Source organism: Anoplophora glabripennis, unplaced genomic scaffold (assembly GCF_000390285.2).
Source record: "Anoplophora glabripennis isolate ALB-LARVAE unplaced genomic scaffold, Agla_2.0 scaffold935, whole genome shotgun sequence".
NCBI lineage: Eukaryota > Metazoa > Arthropoda > Insecta > Coleoptera > Cerambycidae > Anoplophora > Anoplophora glabripennis.
Genome location: NW_019417038.1, coordinates 30,560 through 55,057, shown reverse-complemented (window position 1 = coordinate 55,057; position 24,498 = coordinate 30,560). Strand labels below are relative to the sequence as shown.

Sequence of the window (24,498 nt, the reverse complement as noted above, 5' to 3'; positions counted from 1 at the left end):
AACATTTCTTAGACTCATTACATATCTCTCTGAGATCAAATTTTCGTGATAAGTACAAAATTTTAATTGGTTATCCATAGTAAGGCAAAAAACATTAATAAACTTGATGCAGCGTAGACTCCAAAAATGTAAAAATGTACAGATAGTATTCCATTTAAAATAACAAAGTTGACGTCAACTTCCGGTAGAACCGGAAGTGTTACAGGAACAAAATTATTAGATTTGAGCACACTCAAAAACAGTAGTGTGCCAACTTTCAAAATTTAAATTGAAGTAGGTTCTAAATAACCTAATAGGCCACTCACTTTGACCCGGTATAATATGTATCATAAGTTCAGAATAGACACTGATTATATCCATATAGAAGTATATGTATGTATACTGGATGTCTCTTAAAAATGTCGATTTAAAAGAACAAAATCATCTATCTATGTATATGGTTTTAGAAATATCATATTAAGAATTAATTTTAACGTTTAAATTACATATACATTTTTTTAATCTTGCAGATAATTCGTCCTGAACTAAACATGTATATTTTTCTATCTAAAAGATCTAAATTTCAAAGTTCTGGAATTAAGTGAAAAAGGTAATAGTTCAATCAAAAACATAAATTTCCATTTGTTTGCCTTTAGACATTTTAAATATGTTCAGTTTCAACTTGAGTATTCTGTATAATGGAAAGTAAGCATTCCCCGAAAAAGAGTTCATTGGTGTGGAACCCTTCTGTGGCACATCTCCCAGTGTGGTTAGGGGGGCTCTGGGCAAATTGACTGAGACAGAACACAGGAGAAACTGGGCTTCAAGGCCAGGACAAAGCTATGCAAATTGCGAAGGATCTTATGGAGTGTCCTTTGAAGAAAAGAACGAATGAGTTGCTAAGCTTGAATAAAATTCGGCAAAGGAAAGTAATGGGACTTATAACGGGACACTGTCACTTTAGGAAACATCTATATAAGCTAAAGTTTGTAGTCAGTCCGGTCTCCCAAGGATGTGACTCGGCGGATGAAACTTCTCTGCATATCCTGGGCACTCGCACGTCGCACCTGGGAAAATCCTATCTGGAACCCAAGGAGCTGAGAGAAGTATCGGCAAGAAATCTTTTGGACTTTGCTGAATAGGACTATGTAGTGGGACGCAACATAAGCCTCATAAGGCCGTGGTGATATGGGACTAGATTAGAACCAATCACTCAAAGAATAAGAAGAAGAAGAAGCATTCTGTATCCATATTTATGGGAATTTTGTTTTTTTTTAATTTATTAAGTTGTATCACAAAGTAAAATTAGCTCTATGAAATTACAATCTATACAAAAAACTACTGTCGAAATAAATGAAATAGACCCTTGAGTTTGGAAACCGATATTAAGAAAACGTAGTGGCAAAAAAATTAAAATTTGGACCATATATAGCCTCACTATTACTCTATTGTGTCCTAAAGTTTCAGTTAGTTTCGTTATCCCATTTTTAGTTATTAATGAAAATGTTGAAAAATCACGGTTTTTTACCTACAAAATTGATAACTCTCACTTTAACTCGTCGTAATTTCTTTGTTAATCGATAAATCGTTAATCCAAATTTTTTACTGCCGATAAGTCAAATATTGTCTTTAGTACTGTGAATGTCATTTGCCTCAAAAGCTCTTCTTTTTTTTATTCTTAAGTAAAACAGAAGGGAGTGCTATCTCCGTAAATATTGCGTTCTTTAAAAAAAGAAAAAACTGACAGATAGTAAATAACTAAACAACAATCAGAAAAAAATTGTTATAAATATGATATTCTTAAAAACAGTATCGGAATAGTCAATTACGTTCACGGTTCGATGCAGGGTATACAATATATCTATTATTTTAACAAATTTTTCCAGATTGTTTTTTACAATTAATTATTTACTACTAGAGTCGGTTTTTTTCTTTTTTTTAAAGAATGCAATATTCACGAAGATAGAAAAATAAAAAATGAAAAGGTTTTGAGACAAATGACCTTCACAGTACTAAAGACAATAGTTCGACTTATCGTCAGTAAAAATTTGGAAATTTTTTATCAATTAACAAAAAAATTACGACGAGTTACAGTGAGAGGTTCTGTAGGCAGAAAACCGTGATTTTTTCAACATTTTCATTAATAACTAAAAAATGGGATAACGAAACTAACTGAAATTTTAGCACACAATAGAGTAATAGTGAGGCTATAGATCAAGGTCGGAACTGGCGGACCGCGGTCCAGCTCCGGACCGCGAATGGTAAAATACTGGACCGCCAAAAATTTTTTGAAAGTATAAATTACTTAAATAAATTATTTAAAAAATGTTTTTTACGTTTAAGTGCCAATCTTATTATTTTTTCTAGTATTTTACAATTGTGTGAGTGTTTTGTGTTCTTAATGGTTAGTAAGTAGATTAAATTTGAGTCCAAATAAAAAAAATAAGAAGTATGAATTTTTTTCTGGACCTCGTTAAAAATTTTCAAAAGTATTCGGACCCCACCTAAAATTACTTGCCGACCCCTGCTATAGATGGTCCAACTTTTAATTTTTTTGTCAATATGTTTTCTTAATATCGGTTTCCAAACTCAGGGGTCTATTTCATTTATTTCGATAGTAGATTTTCATAAACTAGATATTGAAAACATACGTTTTTTAAAACTTTACCAAAATTTCAGTTTAAGATTCATTATTTTAAAAATTCGCAAATATTCGTCATCTCTACTGCTCATAGTCGTTTTATTACAAAAATACAAAAAGTAAATTAGTAAAATCAAATTAAATAAATTGGAGTAGATCACAATCTATTAAGAATTATACTGTTACATACACAAATTGAAATTTTATTTCATTGATGTAATACGTATGTTTACATTATTTATTATTAGATTTACCTCTACTTGAGAGAATTTAAAAATTTTTCTTCATATTAGGAGGCCTTCCCAATAAACACCGAGGCTATGTCACATTTATAATCATGATTATAATAATCCATGTATGTAAATCCTTCCTTGAAACTAGTATATTTAATTATAACTATCGCGTCCTTTAGCAAGGTCCACTACATTTTAATTATAAATCTTAGCTAAAATATTTTTTTCACTTGTGGTATGTGTATATGCGAATCAACATACTACCCATGAATACAACAGCAATATATGAATAGAAATGGTGATAACTTATAGATGAAAACTGCGACACTCGTAAAAAAAGGAGAAGTTATCGTTGAAATCAGTGGTTTCAGAAAGTTTGCATCATACCAATGTAATAAGGTTATTTAAAAAATATATAGTATTCCATTTACGAAAAATATTTTTGCAAATCGAGGTTTTTCAAATATTCTCTACCAGTTTGTAGAAAACCCTATACAAAAAAATGTAATTTACCTGAAGCTGGTTTTACTAATAGATCCTTATTCATTCTGAAAAAAAATTGTTATAGCTAATTGGGCACTGGCTCTGAATTAGATTATTTAATTCTCTGTTAAAATATTGATTTTCAAGAACTTTACGATGTTTTCCAAACACTAACATTTTTGTTTTATTTTCGTCAATAATCCGTTGCCATTAAAGTATTTGCTGATAGCAGCAAGACCAGAATTAATATTTTCAACAACTGTATTAAGGCCATTATAATTAAAATGGTAATAAATTTGAATATTATCAGCGTGAAAATAACAAAATTTTAGATACCAAAACAAATATGAGATAAGTGCGGAAAACATTCCCCAATATACTACTCTGAGAAACTCCTATTTTTAAACAAATATAAAAAATGTTATATAAAAATCTCTCATTAGTGACTTAAGCATGACCATGCCGCACTATGCTGAACTTAAACACTTTAATGTAGGTAATTGATTTTTTTACATTTTTAGTGACAAATGGTGGTAATTGCTAAATTGTCTAAAGTGTCAAATACTTTACTATAATTCAATAAAATATAGCGTACGCAGAGCGTTGTCCTCTTGACTACTTTAGTTCATGGGTCTCCAGGATTGTTCTGTACGTCCAACCCAGCATCCAACTTTTACCAAATTAACTGGCGAAAATCGAACGCAAAGAATTTCCACTTTACAACGGGAACTAATAGGCCAGCAATCTATGTTTACAAAACCAATTCAAGATGCTGAAACAGCCACTGAAGTTAGCTTTGAAATATCTCGAATAATAGCGAAAACTTGTCGGCCTTTTAAAGATGGTGAGTTTGTTAAGCAATGTTTGGATATCGCCGCAAAAAAAATTTGTCCGGAAAATGTAAAGAAGTTTGAAAAAATTCAGTTAAATCGGATGACTGTTCAAAGAAGAATTACCGCATTAGCAGATAATATAGAAGAGCAATTAGCTACGAAATCGAGAAGTTTTGAGTATTTTTCTATAGCGCTCGACGAATCTACAGATATAAGTTCAACTGCTCAACTATTAATATTTTTACGAGGTGTAACGCAAAATTTTGAAGTGAGTGAAGAACTGATTGGTATGAGTTCTTTGACAAGTCAAACCAGGGGAAGTGACATGCTCAAAGCTCTTCTAGAAAAATGTTCTATAATGGATTTGGATTTAACGAAAATATCTGGAATTACAACTGACGGAGCACCTTCAATGGTTGGAAGTACATCTGGGATAGTAACTCTGTTAAAAACATATTTACAAACTAAAAACATAAATACCAAGGAATTAATGCAGTTTCATTGTATTATACATCAAGAGGCCCTCTGTTCAAAATTATTGGGATTTGAAAATGTTATGAAAGTTGTAGTACCTACCGTAAACTTTATAAAATCACGAGGTCTCAATCACCGACAATTCAAACAATTTCTCGAGGATATTGAAAGCGAATATGGTGATCTCCTGTTTTACACTGAAGTAAGGTGGCTAAGTCGTGGGTTGACACTACAGCGATTTCTTAACTTGATTGAAGAAATCCAACTATTTCTGGCGGAAAAGAAAAACGACGTCCCCGAACTCGACAACCCTGATTGGCTGTGTGACTTAGCGTTTCTTGTAGACATCACAAATCACTTGAATGTCTTAAATACGCGACTCCAAGGCAAAGATCAATTGATTTCGCAGCTATACTCTCATGTTTCGTCCTTTCAATGCAAATTGAGTCTTTTCAGGACACAAATCAATTCAGCCAATTACGGCCATTTTCCGAACTACAAAAAAATTATGGAGAAGTTCAATAAAACTGACGTCAATTTCGCTCATGTTGAAAAAATTGATATTTTGATACAAGCTTTTGAAAATCGTTTTGTAGACTTCAAAAAAGTTAAACCGCTATTGGACATTTTCAGCAATCCTTTCAACATTTCACCCGAAAATGCGCCGGAATTAATGCAGCTGGAATTAATAGACATGCAAAATGATGATAATTTAAGAAACAAATTTAATGAAGGTAATTTACTCAACTTCTACCGTTGCGTTGATAAAAACGCTTATAAAGAGTTGCGAATAAATGCATTGAAATGCGCAAGCTTATTTGGATCGACGTATATTTGTGAACAAACGTTTTCAGTGATGAAACTTAACAAAACGAAAAACCGAAACCGTCTGGCAAATGAAAATTTGGAAGCAATTATACGTGTGGCTACAAGTAATGTGGAGCCAAATATAAAAAAACTTGTTAGTTCAATGCAATGTCATGCATCAAAATAATAAAACATGAAATATTACATTGTAATGATTACATAATTATTACAACAAACATTTTTGAAGGTTATTTTATTTTTATCATTATATTTCATACTATTTAAAAATAAAAAATTTTGTGTTAATAAATATTGTTTGTAGTGGTCCGTCCTTGGCTTATATTTTTCCCGAGTGGCCCCTGTTCCCTATAAGTCTGTGCATCCCTGATCTAGACAGTAACTCACGTCCGTAGGTCCACTAATTTTCGCAAAAGCCCTTTGCTATCTAGCTGTAACGTCGCCAATTTCTTGGGCTATATCCGAAATTCTTTTCGAAGTTTACGCTTGCTCCAGAATCCACTTTAAGCTTCAATCTTCCTTCTCAAGAGCATATTATAAGCCAAGGCACATTCGCGTCGTTTCGATCACGTTCATCAGCTGTTTTGTCGCCATTTTGCCAGCGCACGATGCTTTACCCATTTCTGTGCGGTGCATACGTTTTTTCCAATTCCTTTTATCTTCCGGTCAGTTTTAAAGCAATTTTTTTTCATTGTTCGCGAACTTGTCCCTCTCGTCGCTAACGTGGATCGTGGGTAATTTGTTCACTCTTACGAAAAAGAGATATTTTCAACTCTTATTGCGAAATATAGGTACTATTAAATATTGTCGTAGGTATATTCCGCTGTGACACTATATGAAAACATAAGGTAGAAAGTTAAATTAGATGAATTTTGTCTCCAAAAGTATATATTCGTAATCCTTAGACCAAGGGTCGGCAACTGGCGGACCGCGGTCCAGGTTCGGACCGTAGAAGGTAAAATACTGGACCGCCAAAAATTTTTTGAAAGCATAAATTAGTCAAATAAATTCTTTAAAAAATATTTTTTTACGTTTGAGTGCCAACCTTATCATTTTTTCAAGTATTTTACAATTGTGTGAGTTTTTGAGTTCTTAATGGTTAGTAAGCAGATTAAATTTGAGTCCAAATTAAAATTTGTAAGAAATATTAATTTTTTTTCTGGACCTCGTTAAAAATTATTAAAAGTATCCGGACCCCACCTAAAATTACTTGCCGACCCCTGCCTTAGACTAAAGGTAGGTATACGATATTTTCATATAATTATTTACGAAGTTTATAGAAATTTAAATATTTTCATTTTATTGTATTAACCTGAAATGTTTTTAAAAAATATTTGTAGATACTTATAATATCATAAGTGATTTTTGCCGCGCGACTATCTGCTCCTGTATGTTAGGCAACTATAGAGCTTGATCAAATTCATCTTGTCCTCAGTAACTTTTGCTCATATATTTAAATATATTATACAAGGTGCCGCATATTTTTTAAATTTTTTAGATATAAATTATATCATATAACATAATCATTATATTGACGCACGCAAGTAAAAAACAAACCACTTCAGAAACAATAGATTATTCAAAATTTAAATCATAATGGTATTGACTTTTCACAATCGTAGCTAATATGAGTGTAATCAATAAACGATTATTTATATAATGCATGCCTGATGAGATGACACAAAAACTGTAACATATTACGATAGAAACAAAAACAGGGCATTTCATTTTAAATAGGCTAACTAAATTTTATATAAAAATATTCACAATGACAAAATGTTAACGAGACTCTTCACAACTAAAATTCAGAAAATTGCAAATATGAGCCTCATGAATTTCCATGATGTGATAATTGGATCAAATATGTATACCTTACAGTTAGCCCAAAAAGGAAAAAATTCACAGAATTATTAAACAACATTGTTAGTGTAACAATTTTTCGCTGAAATTAAATCTGTAGCCACTAAAGGTGAGAGACTAAAGGTGTAGACTTTTTGGAGATTCTAGCGCACAGTGCTAGAATAAATTATTTTGAATTATCCTAATTATTTTTCTTGAAAACGGCAAGGTTTATCGAAGTTTAGCAAGAATTTTAGAAGTGAATTCCTTATAATATGAGGTCAATCCCCAAAACGTATGATATATAGTTTTATTTTGTACAATTGTGCAATTGATTCTGACATTTGATCTTCAATTGACCTTAACCCAGATTTGATCGGGTCAAACGCACATCGGGTTCGGATTCAGCGACCCCAAAAACCTATAGGTGTGTAGGTTTACTTTGTTGGCAGTAGATTCTCTGCATTTGACCTTGAACTGACCTTGACCCAAAGTTAATACAGTCCAACGAACACCGGATTCGGATTCAAAAACAACAGTTTACTTTGTTGGAAATCGATTTTGTACATTTGACTTTGAATTGACTTTAACCTAGACCTGATGGTGTCAAACGGGCAGATATGATGGTCTTGGCTTTCGGACCTACCATTTTTTTGTTTTTCGTGGGGCTGTGATATCATCTTGCAAAAGGAGCCTCACTTTGAAGGCATATAACTTCACCTGAGTACAACTTCATATAAAGTAAGTTTGGTTAAAATACAATATTTTGGGCACAGCTAGATGCACCTGTGTCAATGTTGGACATCCTGTATATGTATAAAATTCTTTGCCATTTATTAACTTCAAAACTCAATATAGAGAAAATGTTGTTGATTAAATTAACACGTTTTCTTAAATTTATAATGAATAACGCAATATGATTGTTGTTTATTGTTGAAATGAAGGTTCAGTGTAATAGATTACCTAGTATTTGCATTGTATCTTAATTAATCTGTTACCATATGTGACAAATTAAACAAATCGTTATGAATATAGTATTTACGTGCGATTCATAGTAACACTAATATCTACAACGAAAATGAGTTAAAATGTCATACACAAATATCTAGTTATCAACTTAACTAACCTCTACATAGTTTAGCTTTTGCGGAATTTACTTAGGACTACACAGATAAATATGTAAATTTTATAAATAATGGCACTGTAAGTAATGTACACCGAAATAAAGATGCAATAATGCATTTTTTTGGATATACGAGGTCGAAACAACGACACATTGTTTTAAAAATTTTACTCTAACTTTATACGGTCTACATTAATTATTTTGTTGATTTATACAGGATAGTCCTCAATTTTGTACCGTTATTTTCAGGATTGATAGATTAAATAGATAGATACCTACGTTTCTTCTCTTAAAATATATATTTTAATATTAACTCGTACTAAATCCTATCAGATGAAGTCAAACAATGTTTTTCGGTTACAAAAATCTAATTATGCAAAAGATATCTAACCTCGTAGTCAAAATTTTTAACTGGTATACAGGGTGATTCAGGCTTTATCCAAAAAAAAAAATTTTGGACGTACAGGGGACTCTTACAAATACAATTTTGTAAAGAGAAAATCAAAAAGGGCAGTTGTGATAAATAAATGGACAAAAACTTTCGCAAGGAAAGAAATGAATAGAATTTTACAGGACCTACTTTATATCAGCAAATTCAACTGATTTAGCCGTTATTGTTATTATTAATTAATAAAATTAATTTGTGGTTTTAAATAATAAAATAATTTGACATATCTGATGTTACAACAACTGCTCAAAATTGTATCCACCGACGTGTAAACACAAATGTTGTCTTGATTCACCATAACACAAATGCCTCACCATAATACAAATGTTGTCCATAAATTAAAACGATATCCATCAACTCCGAGTTGCTATACACGCAAGCCATTTTTGACACTAACTACTAAAAAACTATTGTAAACACCACCACAGTAAACACTATCGCAACGACGGCGATTGTAAAATCGAATTTCAGTATTCGGAGTCACTGAGGCCACGTAGCTCTCCACACGCATTGCGAATGATGCTAGGGACTACAGTTGTCCAGCTATGTAATGGATAAATGTACTACAATTCAATAATTTTTTTCTCGGAAAGTATAAGGATTTTACAAAAATTTATTTTACAATATTGTCTCCATTTCTCACACCGCATCTATTTCCAATTTTTTTTTTTTTGGATATGTTGTGAATCACCCTATATATTGCGAAAAACAACTTCTCTATGGACTATATGATATATTTGGCATATCTAGATTTTTGGGATCGAAGAACATTGCTTGAGCTTGACTTTATTTGATAGAATTTTTAGGGAAAAAGTTCAATTTATTTGAACTAGGTTAATACCCTTGAAATACAGTAAAAGTAATTAAATAAGTAAATTAGAAATTAGCATTAGAAAACATAAATATATCAAACAAAATTACTTATTTTTTATCAAGTCTAAGCCTAAACTTTATCACATTAATTGAATGTGTCAAAACATTAAAGAATGTTTCAATAGGTCAATTACTTTTTGTTCAAAATATTATTCAAACACGGCAGTTCGAAATCATTTAAAGTCGATTTTATTTTTTATGTAGCATTGCTATCTCAACTTCTATATCGATCTTCTTTAAAACTGCAATCTGAGATATTGACTGGTTTATATGGTTGCCTATACTCGTATGTACTTGAATCAAATTATTAAATTTATTTAAAAACAGTAATTTTAAAATTTATGATACATTTTCTTTTGAAGAATTGCAAAGAATATACAAGTACAAATTATTAATTAATTATTATGATTATTATAAGTCGATATTTACTATAAAAATATATTAATTCTATAAAAGTATATTATTCTATAACTAAACATTTATATTATTCCACAAAAATTAGAAAATCCTAGAACATTTCAAGATTCCTAAGGAAGTCTCAGAGTTCTTGGAAGTACCTCCAAGAACTTGCCTCCAATTTAAAGGAAAACAAAATTACGGAAAATAATAGCATGTACCACAACGAAAGCGAATATATAGGGTCACGTAATTGGCAAGATTTGCATTTATAATAGGAAACAGTATATGTTGCTAAAAGATATGCATCCACGGTGGTCCATGTTAATTTTGAGAGATGATATGCGGAAGACATAGCAAAAACTAGCCAGACTTTCCTGTTCGTTTTTTCTGTGACTGATGAAGTCATAGGCACACAAAAAGAACAAAAACACGCTCTATTATTACATATTTAAATTGATATCAGAAGGAAAACATCGAATGTACTGGTTTTTTTAAATGCATCAACTGCATAACTGACTGTGCACAAACCACAAACATACAAAGAAACGTGTTTGTTCCATGAAAGCGACCAATGCTACCCTACGTATTTTGGCCCCCAAAAATCTACCCTGCCGTATAAAATGTTCCATTATGCCCTAGTTTATTTTCAAATTGCCAAAAATCACACCTTGAAAGCTAAAAAGCAGCCAAAAGCCTGAATTTAGTTGCTCTGCAAACAAATCAATGTATTCTAACAAAATCTCTATCCGAGGTTGTAAATTCATGGTTTGAGTTTATAACTTGAATCCGCCGAACGTAGAAGTTTAGCTAATTTTTAGGTTTTAGCGGTGATTTTCTGGTATTCACTCGAAGCTGAAAACATGCAAGGTTTGTTTAAATTTTCAAGTACCAATGAGCCCCTCAGGAGTAGTTTTCGCCAATTCGAAAAAAAAAGTTATGAAAAATTTTCCAGGGCAGGTTTGATTTCCGAAATATATGAATTGCAAGGGTCTTATCTATGGAACATACCTACCACTTTCTTTCATAAGCCTATGAATAGGTTGGAATACTTAGAGAAATGTTAGTGCCTGTTGCTTTAAAAATAGTTACTGTACATGGAAGTGTATCTCTTAAATATGGCTTATTGGATATGATATTAGTGAATGTGGTTTTAAGTATTTTATTGTTTTCTCCACTTGATCCAGTTTCTCTTTCTCCATTCAATACACAGGAGATTATAGCACGAACAAGTTAACTCTATACACCATAGAAGCAACAGCAAGGATCACAGCCATAAAAAGTGTTTAGATTTTGCTTTGGGTAATTTGGTTTTTGTGTGATTTTCAATATGTCTGATAGATAATTCAAGTCCTATGTACCAACTATTGCTAAGATAAATTAATATATTTTTAATTCAGAACCATGTTTACTTCAAAATAAGGATAAAAAATTATGCAGGAGATAACTATATTTTACAAAATCTGAAAAATTTTAATATTTCTAATTATCTCTTCATAATTATATATTCAGAGCATCTTAGATTTCTATTAAGGGCTTGCCTCGGTTTTGGGGAACAACAAAATGAACTATTTATAAAAGGAAACAAATAGGTCTTCAATCTTCCAAAACAGCATTGGCTGTGCCTTTGATTTGAGGATTTTCAACAATTAATTCAGTGATCTACTTTAATAGCACTGGGCCATAAGCTGTAAGAGGCATACCTATCATAAATAGAACAGTCCTTGCAGGCAGTATGAAACCAAGATAGTTGTCGTTAACACGAAGGAATTTTAAGTGGAAGAACATTCTAGGACATTATGAAGTAGAATTTTCTGTTCATCAGTTTAGAAATTAACAACACGACAACCTGTTGACCATATTGGTTGATAGACTTGAAAAAGTATCAACGGCTGCTGTTTTGAAAAATATACTGGAAAGCTAATGCACACGGAAAGTATATTATGTTTGTCTTGTTGATATGTCAACTACTCTCCTTTTCTCTTTTGAAATCCTAGCATTTCCTTCTGAATGATAATAATCTCTTCCACCGTGATTGTTACTCTTTAATAAAATTGCCTTTTTTTCACTGAATACACTGCAATAAAATTTCTAGCATTCCTACCTTCAGGAGACTACATCAAGTGAAGGCATGAAGGGTTTTTAAATTGTAACTTTTATTCGCGTGGTATTCGTAGTTTTCAATTTCATTACATCTGATGAGTCTCTCTCACAATAAGGGTAATAATAACATAATGTGTAAATATATTTTATTTAAATACATAATTTTGTCACATGTAAAAAAATATCACTAAAAATAATGAGAAAATTCATTAAAGCAATTAGAAAATCCTAGAAAATTTCAAGATTCCTAAACATTTATACATAATTATCTATTCAAGGCATCTTGGATTTCCAGTAGGGACTTGCCTCTGGTTTCAGGAACAACAAAATGAACGAAAATCGTCGCGCATACCATAACGGAAGCGAATATATAAAAGGTCACATGATCACCGAGATTTGCATTTATAATGGGAAAAGAATAGGTAACGATAAAGGCGAACACCCAATTCGCCAAAATAGCCAAACCGCTGGCTATGCCTTTGATTTCCGGTGAGAACAGTTCACTGATCAGCATCCACGGCACTGGGCCGTAGCCTATAGAAAAACATATCATAAAGAGAACAGTGCTGCCAAGCGGAATGAAACCAAGATGGTCCACGTTCACCGCGAGAGATTTCAAGTGGAAGAACATTCCCAGACCAGCTAAACACAACATCATACCACTCGAAGACATCATCAGGTAGAATTTTCTGTTCGCTTTTTCTATGATCAATATAGAAATGTATGACACCACAACCTGTACGAGGTTGATGATAATGGCTGAAAGACTTGGGGAAATGTTAGACCCTGCCGCTTTAAAAATAGCTACTGTATAGAACACCACAGCGTTAATACCGCTAAATTGCTGGAAAGCTAATACACCTATAACGGAAAGTGTAGCTCTTAGGTTTGCCTTGTCTGATATGATATCAGCGAGTGTGGCTTTTTTCTCCCGAGATTCCATTATTTCTTTTTGGATAGTTTTCAATTCTACCGAAACATCGTAGCTGCTACCCCTTAGCTCTTTCAACGTTTTCTCCGCTTCGTCCAGCTTGCTTTTTTCGACCAAGTACACAGGAGTTTCGGGCATAAATAGGAAACTTACTCCAAACACGACAGGAGCAACAGCAAGGATCAAGGATAACGACATCCAGTTCGCGAAAGACCCGATTATACACGTGAAGAGTATGCCGCAAGAAAGGAACATCTGAAAGAAGGACCCGAACATGCCCCTATTGGAGGGTTCAGATATCTCTCCTATATACATGGGCGCCACCACGCATATGCCTCCTAGACCTATTCCTGCGAAGAACCTTCCCGCCACCACAGTCTCTACGTTATACGCGAAAGATATCAGGAGGTAGTTCAGCAAGAAGGGTATCGATAAGCCTAATATTATGAGTTTTCTTCCAAATTTATCAGCTAGGTATCCAGTGGGAATGGCTGATATCAGAGCTCCAATTGTGAGCATCGCGCCTACTAACGCCTCTTCGCTTTTGGTTATTTTGAATCCTGGAGCAGGGATTTCATCCGTTGGAAAAGTGCCGTTTGTTTTGTTGGTGCCGTCGATGGTAATGTGGGCTAATCCTGGAGAGGTCCATGATAAAACTGTCCCTGCGCAGAACGCTCCCAAGGAAACTGGAAACAAAAATTGATACATTAGAAAACTGGAATAGTTATCTATGAACCAAAATAATAATTTGGTAGTAGGTAGTTTCCATATGGATTCAACGAACAAAAAAAAATACCTCTTCGATTTTCTTGAAACTTTGGGATGTTAATCTAAGTATTTTGAATTTAATGAAACCCGTGTTTTTTTGTATTTCCGAGAAAAATTTTTGGAGTTCTGTGGTGTCATGTCAAAATTTACATGGTGATAGCGTTATTCCGAAAATGAAAATGCATATTTCTTTCAAGTGGCCGTCATTATCATCCTATCGAAACGTTTTTCAAAATGTGCAAAATTGCATCAGCTTTCAACTGTTTTTTTCAGAATTCAAATTACTTTAAAACCTTCCGAGATAAATGAAAAAAACGATTTTTTTCAAATTTGATTTTCTCAAAGGCCCCACCTTTTATTTTCATCAAATATATTGGATATATTTTTCAATTGCAATAAGCTATCTTTTAGCCAAGCGGCAATATGCCAACTTGCTCCATTCGTTAGATACGGTTTCAAAAATACATATTTTTTTCAAGTGGCCATCATTTTGACCCAAATCATCCTATCGAAACATTTTTTTTTTTTAGTGTGCAGAATTTTATCACACACACGTTTATCTATTTCTTTCAAATTTCAATTTGCTTTAAAACTTTTTGGGATAAATGAGAAAAACGGAAAAAATATTTTTTTTTCAAAATTAATTTTCTCAAAAACCCTACTTTTTTTTACTCACTTCTACGTTGACAAATTATTTCCGTGTTAAAATTATTATGATACGAGCTTATACATAATAATGTGTAGAAATATTATCTTTCGAAACAGTATCTCTCGAACGGTGGGGTTTTTCAGGAAATCAATTTTGAAAAAAAGTGACTTTTCCGTTTTTCTCATTTATCTCACAAAATTTTAAAGCAATTTGAATTCTGAAAAAAACAGGTAAAAGCTGATAAAATTCTGCACATTTCGAAAAAAACGTTTCGGCATGATGATTTGCGTTAAAATGACGCCTAATTGAAAAAGATATGTATTTTCGAAACCGTATCTCCCGAATACAGATTCTAAATCACTTAAGCTTAAGATGATTTAATCTTGTTTTCAACTAAATAAGCTAACAGGACATTTTCGTTTACTATCATTAGATACTTTCTTCTTTTCGCATCTTTTCTTGGATTTATATATGATATTGAAATATGATAGACAATCTTAACTCTTCATTCTGGGAGTCTTCCTCATACAGAAACGGCACTGTACTAGTCTGAGAGAATTTTTTAATAACATTTTGTAATAGTTCATATGGGAATGGAACTTTACTTGTGAATAAAATTAGATTGTTGCAAATTTCCAAAGCTTACTGGATTTTACAAATTTGAAATCATGGCAGATTTTGTTTTACAAACAAGCAATGCTGAAACCCAGGCCACTTTTCATCAGCAACATTTTTCGTCTCTTACAAGAGTCGTTTTTTCTATTCAGGGAAACACTGTACATTTTTTATTTTTACCTAACATAGATAACAGGGGTCGATAATTTTTTTTTTAGACCACAACTGTCATTTCTTATAGATTTTAATTTGCTGAAACCAAATATAGGTATGATCTAAAAAACCAAAAAAAAAATAAATTTTTTCTGAATCTAACGATCACGACGACTTTTGATTTGATTTTTGCCAGGAGTTTTGCGTGCAGAAAAATTCTTAAATGTACCTTGTCAAATTTATAATCTCTGCTTCGAATGGTTGGTTGCCTAATAATGTTGACTATAAATCTATTTAAATTTGAATAAGGTTAATAGTCCCCTTCATCATTCAAAAAGGAGAAACTATTATTAATGCACGTGTAAAGAATTGTTTTTAAAGTAAATTCAATCCATAACTAACGTCTTAAGGAGGTGAACATATTAAAAGAGAATAACAATAAGAATTAATGTCAATAATATAGCATCAGAGTTGATGGCCAAAAATATATGGTTGTTATCAACTAATTTTGGTTAATTCTTGTTTGGTAATTCGTGTTTTTCCACCTTTTTAAATTAAATTCACATTTATTTTTGCTTACCTAATAAGTAAATACCTGAAAAGACTACACTAATTGTGTAGAGATTAATATGCTCTATGTTAAGCTTAAAATAAATAGAGTGTAAATACATGTTTCGTGATGTTTACTATCACTGGATCATAAAAAGATTTAAATTGATTAATTTTGATAACCATCAAAACAAAGTTTAGTACTTAAATATAAATCTTCCAGGGTCAATTATTTAGTTGTTGTTAGTTGCATTTTTATTATCCTTACACTTATTATTTTATTATTTTGTGTAGTCTTTTGAAAGTTGTCAAATTTCACAAAATTCTATTCCAAAAAGCAATTAAGCACAATTCTACAATAATTTTAAAATTTTTAACTATTAGGTTTGTTGTACTCCGCCATTTAAATTGTCACAGCGTATTTTCAGCGAGTCTAAAGTCACGAATCAATTGGTCAAATATCTCTGATAGTTTCAAATCAGTCATCAACTGTGGTAGAAGCAGACCCATTATCTTTTAATTACAACATAAATGACGGAACTTTACTAAAAAGTTTAAGCCACATTTCATCAGCAAGATATAACTACCTTCCTCAATGTGCACAATAAACACAAAATAAATATTAGTATTTAGTTCTTACCATAAATATTAATTACTAAAATTATCAATTTGACCGCAAAAATAGTTTTTTCGGAATATTGCCAAAATTTAATTTGATTTTAAGATATTTTCAAAGTATATTTGAATGAAAAGTCATATTTTGACCTCAGGAATAGAACAATAAGTTGTGTTCTATTAAGCAGTGCGAGTCACTAACTTGGAATAAATCCAGTTTAGCAAATACAAAATTAATGAGAAAAATGTTCAGATAAGTCGGTGGGTTTTATACATTGTGCATTTCTTTATCAAAACAAAAACGTGTCTAAACACGAAAATATCACGTCATCGGAATTTTTTTAAAAGTAAACCCCAGTTTTTGTTTATTTTTTTGAATGCATCACCACCAAATTTCAAATATACAGGGTGTCATAATAGTATGTTGTACAGGGTTAATCTGCGCATGATTTTAAGTAAAAAAGATCATATAAACATATGTCCGTAAAGGCTTCGTTACCATGAATAAAAAATAAAATCATGCGCAGATTCACCCCCCTGCATTAAGACATACTATTATGAAACTCCCTATATATTCCTAGTTGTTCCCAAGATACAAGTTATTATTTTTTTTTGGTATATTTGTAATAGTGATGTAACGAATATCCGCATTCGCATTCGCATTCGCGAATATTCGTTTGATTTATGATATTCGCATTCGCATTCGCAAATATCTTTGAATAATTTGCGAATATGAACGTAAAAGAAAAATACAGAATGTGGAAAACAATATTAGGTAAATTAAACAAAAAAGTATTCATTTCTTTTCTTTTTAATTACAAAACTTACTTAAAACAATTATATCTTTATATAATCAACCTTTATATTTGATGTTAATTAATCACCTTTCTTTAGAGATTAGAAAACAAATTCCAATCATATAAAAATATCGTTCTACCAACTTAACAACGCTAATTTCTTTAGCCTCTAGCGCCGCTGTCACCGGAAATATTATGTTCGCGGCATATTTTGAATCATAGATAAACGGCGCTAGATTTAAAAACTGAATATTCGTATTCGCATTCGCGAATGTCAACAACAGATGTTCGCATTCGCGAATGCTTAAAAACCGGCATTCGTTACATCACTAAATTTTGTAATTATAAAAAATGTGCGTTATTCAATTAATTTATGGTTTTAGTCTTGTCACACTTATGTAATACAATTTTTTATTGATTCCTTCCAAATTACCAATTTAATGTATAACTTTAGACGTATTAAAAAAAATCGAAAAAAATTGTGCTGCTATTAAAGCATATAATGTATGACATCATATCTCCTAGTTGGGACACCCTGTATCTATTTTTTTCTGTTAAAAATTGTTCAACTCATAGTGCTAATTGATGTGCCTGAAAATTTTTTAAAGCAATTTTGTAGGTGAAACCATTTCGATCAATTATCTTAGTACAATTTTTTATTTATTTTTTTATACTTACATTGTTTTATATTTCAGTGAAACTTAATATAACGCAGTTTTGTGTAAGACAGAATTTATGTTTTTTACCAAAATATAAATATTGTTAAGAACACATTAAACAGTCATTTGTTGTTTTTTTTGCTATATTTCTTTTAATGGGAGATTTTGGAAAATTTTATTTACTGAGATATAGCCCTGCGAATGTAGCTTCGCAGTACTACATTCAAAGACCTATATCCTAGTAGTCATTGATTTTTTAACAGAATTGATCTTAATAGTAAATATTGTAAAAAGAGACGAAGTTATTAGAAAACAATTAAATAAAAATTATGTCTCTAAAGGTCCATAAGTTTTTAATTTTACTGAGGAAGTAACTACTCCGCGGACTACAGCCCCATCCAGCATTGAACTACACCTGCAATATCTGGTAAATAGCTAAGATTATTTATCAATTGAATCACAAGATATAGACTTGTTTCGAACTTATTAATTGTCATCATAGGTGAGATAACCGATAAATAATCTAGTTGTTTAGATGTCTAGCCCCTGCATATTTTAAGTGTGGGTGAGATATAATGTACAGTCAGTTATATCTCACCCACACTATTAATTAATTATTTAAGTAATTTAGAAGGATAAAAAATCTGATACATTGAAATTTTTAAACAAGTTATGGAATGCTGTATGACTGACTTTCAAGTAAGTTGAAATATCCTTGCTTACATTAATACTTATTTCAAAATCAGTTAAGTTCAACAATTTTCCTGTTTGAAAAATGCAATAGAAATAATTAGAAAAATTACAGCAAAGATAAGGAAAAATTGTTAATACTATAACAAAGTATTTACTAATATTTCTCTTTTAATAAAATATACAATTAAATTTTTTTAAGGAACTATCAATTCTAAATTATTTAATGTTGAGAATTGTGCACAAATTAAAATAAACGCCTGTTACTTTAATATATAATATACAGGGTGTAACGTAAAGGTTGGGAATAAATTAAACGGTGGATTTTTTATTTAAAAAAATAAATATTTGTCATATAAAGTTATGCTCTACGGGTCTTCTTTTCAAAGCTACAGGGCGCTAAAAAATTTCTAAAAATTTAGTTTTTGAATATCTCTTAAGTCTTTGTTCAATGCCTATTTGACTATGTTCCGTGGCTGAGTCAAAGCATACTTCATAACGTTTTTGCTATTTTTATTTTCCAATGTTAGCAGTGGGAAAAAGTATTTACAAATTGTATTTACGGAAAAATTACAAGAGCTAGAAATAAAACGCAAGAGGGTAATTTTGTTTAAAATAAAAAGTAGATTAGATTATAGAATAAAAAAATATTAAAAAAAATGTTTACCAGTGGCGTACCACAATTTTGTTCGAAAAAGATTATGGTACAATCTGTACGCACGTCACTGAGTAACTTACAAAGTCAATCTTGTTTCTGTTACTAGGGGGTTATCAAATTAAGCAAATGCTAAAATTTCTTTCCATTATATTATAATGTTCGAAAGTTAAATTTTTGGAAACTTTTTAGCGCCCTGTAGCTTGGAAAATAAAACCCGTAGTCCCGTAGATCATAACTTCATATGAGAAAAATTTATTTTTTAAACCAAAAAATCCACCGTTTAATTTATTCCCAACCTTTACGTTACACCAGTATATAATTAATTAAAGTATTTGCAAATGCAATTAATTAAAAAATTCATCTCTTGAAAATTGGTATTATTGTGAACAATGTTTTCAAATTATATGAGTATAATACTGATAATAAATTAATAAACTACATTCAACTAATCCTTTAATGGCTCAATTAATTAATATAATGTTACAACCATATTCACTCTAATTTGAAATGTATCATTCTTTTCTTACCTTTACTAAAATAACAACATATTTCATAAGCTATTATTACTCCTGACATCGACACAAAAGTTTAATGATATAATTAATAAAGACAAATGTCTAATTAAATAAAGAAAGTACTCATCAGTGAAGACAATTTCATTCGAATAAAAAAAAATCAAAATTCCTTTTTTTGTAAAAATTTTGAAAAATTATAATTTAAAAGTGAATAAAACCTAAATATTTTAACAAACCGAATGCACAATACAATTGTTGTTAAATTTATGAAATATTAAATAAGAACAGTGTAAATTTATGTATTTTTCAACAAAAATGTACCTTTAGATCAGTTTTCCATAAAAAAATATTTGAATAAAAAATATTTCTTAAATAGCATTCAGCTTAAAAAACGTGGGAATCTGACACTGTTGTAACACTTGTTAACTATTGATTTTTTTTAATGTCGACTGTTTTGAAATGTAATTAACCTTTCGATTCAGTCTGTTTCGAAATGCTGCAGATTTTGTGTATTTATGTGGGTGGACTAAATAAGGCTACTAACCTGAAATCGTCGCAACGTATTGCTTAAATTTCTGCGTGGTCAGCGAGGGCAAATTGTCCAACATCGGAGTTTGGATATCTGGATCAGAATTCATGATTATTAATGTTGCTCTTTATGCTCGCACAACTTAAAAACTACATGAGACCCAAACTAGCTGTTTTATTTTATCGCGACAAGTGGATTAAAATGCAAACGTGATTTTATATATACGGTGCAGGTTTGCGGGGGTACGAAGCTGAACTTATTCTTCCACGCATCTTTTATCTTGTATCTGATGTGTTGATAGTGCTTTAAAAACATATCATATACTCTCTATTGATTACTGCAAACGCCAGGTTTACGGTAACTTAAGTTAATATTTAACTTATCCTTAACAATATTATACGTACATTGTCCCAGGATAATATCAAGGACATACATGGTGGTTCATTAGTGTGGCAAAGTGCAATAGCTCTGTTATTACTAGAGATACAAGAAAAATATTCAGGTAAAAGTTGAAAGGAATAAAAGATATTGCATATTAAAATAAAATTACAGATACAAAAATCAAACATATAGAGGGGTGTGTGAAGGGAATTAACTTTTGTGAAAGGAAGTTTATATATTTAAATTTGCTGTAAAATTTTGTCTCTGGTAGGGTAAGTAGTTCTACATTTCATAGCGACGTTGCTAAATTATTTAGAAAATTCCTTAAATTTTGCGAAAAGCATGATCTGTTAAAATTTGTAATAATTTTCAAATGGTAATTATTCGAATCAACATATTTAACAGTATGGAAAGCAATGGTTGGCCAATTCGAGATCTGTAAGATATTCATTATTTTATTTATAGTGTTTTCTACGGATATGCCAACTTAACAAATTTCAAACCATACATTTAATGATCTCATTTTGTACATCTCTTTATAATATTTTTTAAGGTGTTCCAATAATGATTTTTTTAGATATTTCATATTTGTTTATAGTAACTGCTGAAAAGGCATTAAATATGTTTATATAAATATCAATGGATTAGTAATTCGGAGAAATAGAACAAAAAAATTTTAAATTTGAAATATATTAAAAAATTAAAAATGTATTAATAGATACAATTCTAAATAACAATTATAAAAAATTTAAAATATTTATCGTTTAGATGATAAGCGTTGCAAGCCGTTTCCATTCTTAACTACAGTTTGTCGTGGAATGCATGTCTTTAAAAACTATTTACAGCCTGGAATGAAACAAAAGATCGACATTTTGAACAATAAAGTGAATTGACTCAATTATGTTAAATTTATTTTTAATTAATGTTTTTTATTACGTTTCGTCTCATTAATAAATTGTTCCTTTTCTCTGAATTACCAATTTAATTATTCAAATAACTAGACTAGGCCAGGTTATGAAACTAAATCTAACTTTAATGACATTATGTAGGTCATGGACAATTATAAAACCAAGTTTAACAGAGGAGGATAATGCCTTTTCAGTAATTTTAATAAAAATCCTGAAATATCTCCAGAGTTATTGAAGATAACAACAGAATATTGAAATAAATATTAAAGATGGAAAATACAAATATATACAAGAGAGAGGTCATTAAATATCATCTATCTGAAATACCAAAGAAAATGGCGTTTGAAATTTGTAAAGTTGGCATGTTTATAGAAGACGCCATGTACATAATAAATGAACATGTAATAGATCTAGAGTGATTAACTATCCCTTGTCTTTTCCACTATCAATTATTTTAGTTGTAATTTTTACCATACCATCTGAAAATTATTTAGCACGAAATAATTACCTGTAAAGCTATTGTTCTCATAACACTAAATTTGATTTTAACATAGGCGTCTGATTCTAAAATTAAAATAGGGGTGGACTTTCTTAAATAATATATTAACCATTTCTTATCTAAGATTTAATACTGTATTCTAATTTTAGTATCCCCATCTTTACGAAATTTGAATAAATATCTTTAACAACACTTAAGATATTGGTAGGTGCCTTTTAACTTAAAGTTAGATAAGTTTTTCCTTTTACCTTTTGTGTTTCATAAAGTTATGCAATTCTCGAACAATTTTTTTATCCAATGGGTAATAAACATTTAGCATAGGAATGGTTTTCAAATTTATTGAAAATATTTAGAACAATAAATATGTGACAAAAAAACAAAGGAAACAATATATGAACATTAAATAACTTCATAATTTAAAGTGCTATCGTTTTTCGTATTGTTATGTCGCGGCCTATGTGCTTGTATACGACTTACAATGCACTTTCTTAGCCTTAGCCAGAAATCTTGGACCAGCCCTTCTCGGGATAGGCTCTGTAGGGAGGTAAAATCATTCGTCAGCAAAACCCCCTGACATATTACAATATGACATAGGTGAAACGACTGACGAAGAGTCTAGTTACGTGAATCTACGTTTCTAGGAATATAGGAATTTGAACTGATGTCTAGGTTGAATATGGTTGAGACATGCTAATATATAGGCCTATGAAAACAGGTCGCTCTCTGCCAGTTTGGCATTGAACATTTAATATGAGACACATCGTATATACGACATATCTCACCCTTATTCGTCTCACCTACAACATTCTAATGAGAACTAATAATTTTGAAATCTGTATTTGTCTGATGGTTCTATTGACGAATGATCTTAGATGTTTATCAGATGCTGCGAATATAGTTCAATGGGCCCAGAGAGTAGCAAATAATTCACGGGTAATGGTTCCATAGGTACTACCATAATTACTAAACCATAAATAAAAAAGGTCATTTACAAAACAGTTGTACACAATATTTTTTCTGCTACTGATAAATGTATATTGATATAAATTAACCTATAAACAATTGACACAATCGCACTGTACTATTATTTCTAAAATGAAAGTAATTATTAATTATTTTCCCACAGCAACCAATGTTACAATTTTACAAAAAAAAATAAGTAAATACATTGGAAATTCGTATTTTATTATGTGATTTTTCTTCATTTACTTATTTCGTTCATTTAATTACATATGACCATAATATTTTTTATCCGAAAATTATACAAAGTTAATTTTTTACTTAGGGCTCATAATACTCTGATTGTTCTATGTTATTAACTATCAAATCATATCAATGTAGAAAAATAGCTACTCATTAATTTGCAGAAGCATACGGAGTCATTGCTTGAAACTGTGATATTCGACTAACTTTGTTTCTTTTGCATGATAATATCTAAGAAACATCTACTTTAATGACTAATTTTTACCAACAAATTTAATTTTTCTATTACATAAATAAATGGAGCATCATTTTCAGAGATATCTTTTTTTGTAGAAAAACCTCTTATTACTTTTTCGGCATCACTTGGTCTAAAATTTAATGAATTTGTTTCTAACAGCAAGAAAAGTATGGCCAAAAAGGTCATGACTGATGTTTTAGACAAATATTTTTTCTTGGGTACTACAGTAATACTAATAATAATTAATAGGTATAAATAATTATGATCCAGATCAATATTTTAAAAAATTATATGTGTTGCAATAAACCAAGGTTTGCTTAAATTAAGTTAGTGTAGTTGTGGGGACGTCCTGTATATGTAATGAAATAGAAAAGCAGACTCAACTAATATTGTGAGTTAAACTTATGGTCCAGTGGATGTTTAGTCTAAATGATAAGCGGGAAAAAGGGGTCACTATGCGAATTTGTTCGCACGCGAAATGTACTGTAGATATAAATACCTACAGTGTGGCCCAATAGTGTGACAAAGTTCAATATCTTCCTTATTATAAAGGTTTGAAAATAAATATTTTATGGGAGTGATGTACTTAAAAAAGTTCACATTTTAAAAATATTTTGAATTATACAGGGTGATGCATTAGGGCGGAGCATCTTTAAGGTGGTTTTTCTTAAATAGTTCTATTTATATTCTATATATTCTATATATTCTGTATATTTTTACAAATTTGTATTCCACAGAAAATTCTCTTTCCAGCGATGTCTTTGTTTTTTGTATTCGATGCTGCGATGCCAAGTTATTTGAAAAAATAAAATAATTTTCAGTGGGATACGGTTCTGTAAATCTATCCACTGTGCAGGTACTACCAGTAATTAAGAAAAATATTTTGTAGTC

The 24,498-nt window shown here is 30.8% G+C and overlaps 1 protein-coding gene across 4 annotated transcripts in view; it reads right to left on the bottom strand.

The window, feature by feature from the left end:
* Positions 1-12,384: 12,384 nt before the first annotated feature.
* Positions 12,385-24,498, bottom strand: part of LOC108914801 (facilitated trehalose transporter Tret1-like) — a 39,355-nt gene continuing 27,241 nt past the window's right edge. For 3 of the 4 annotated variants that reach the window (XM_018720692.1, XM_018720691.1, XM_018720693.1), the window contains exons 2-3: positions 20,394-20,471; positions 12,385-13,867 (exon numbers count right to left, since the gene is read on the bottom strand). In XM_018720692.1, coding sequence (XP_018576208.1) covers positions 12,516-13,867; positions 20,394-20,457 — 1,416 coding nt within the window. In that variant the 5' untranslated portion in view covers positions 20,458-20,471 and the 3' untranslated portion in view covers positions 12,385-12,515. Of the gene's footprint in view, positions 13,868-20,393; positions 20,563-24,498 lie in introns of those variants that run through there. The other variant, XM_018720690.2, reaches the window with a different exon arrangement.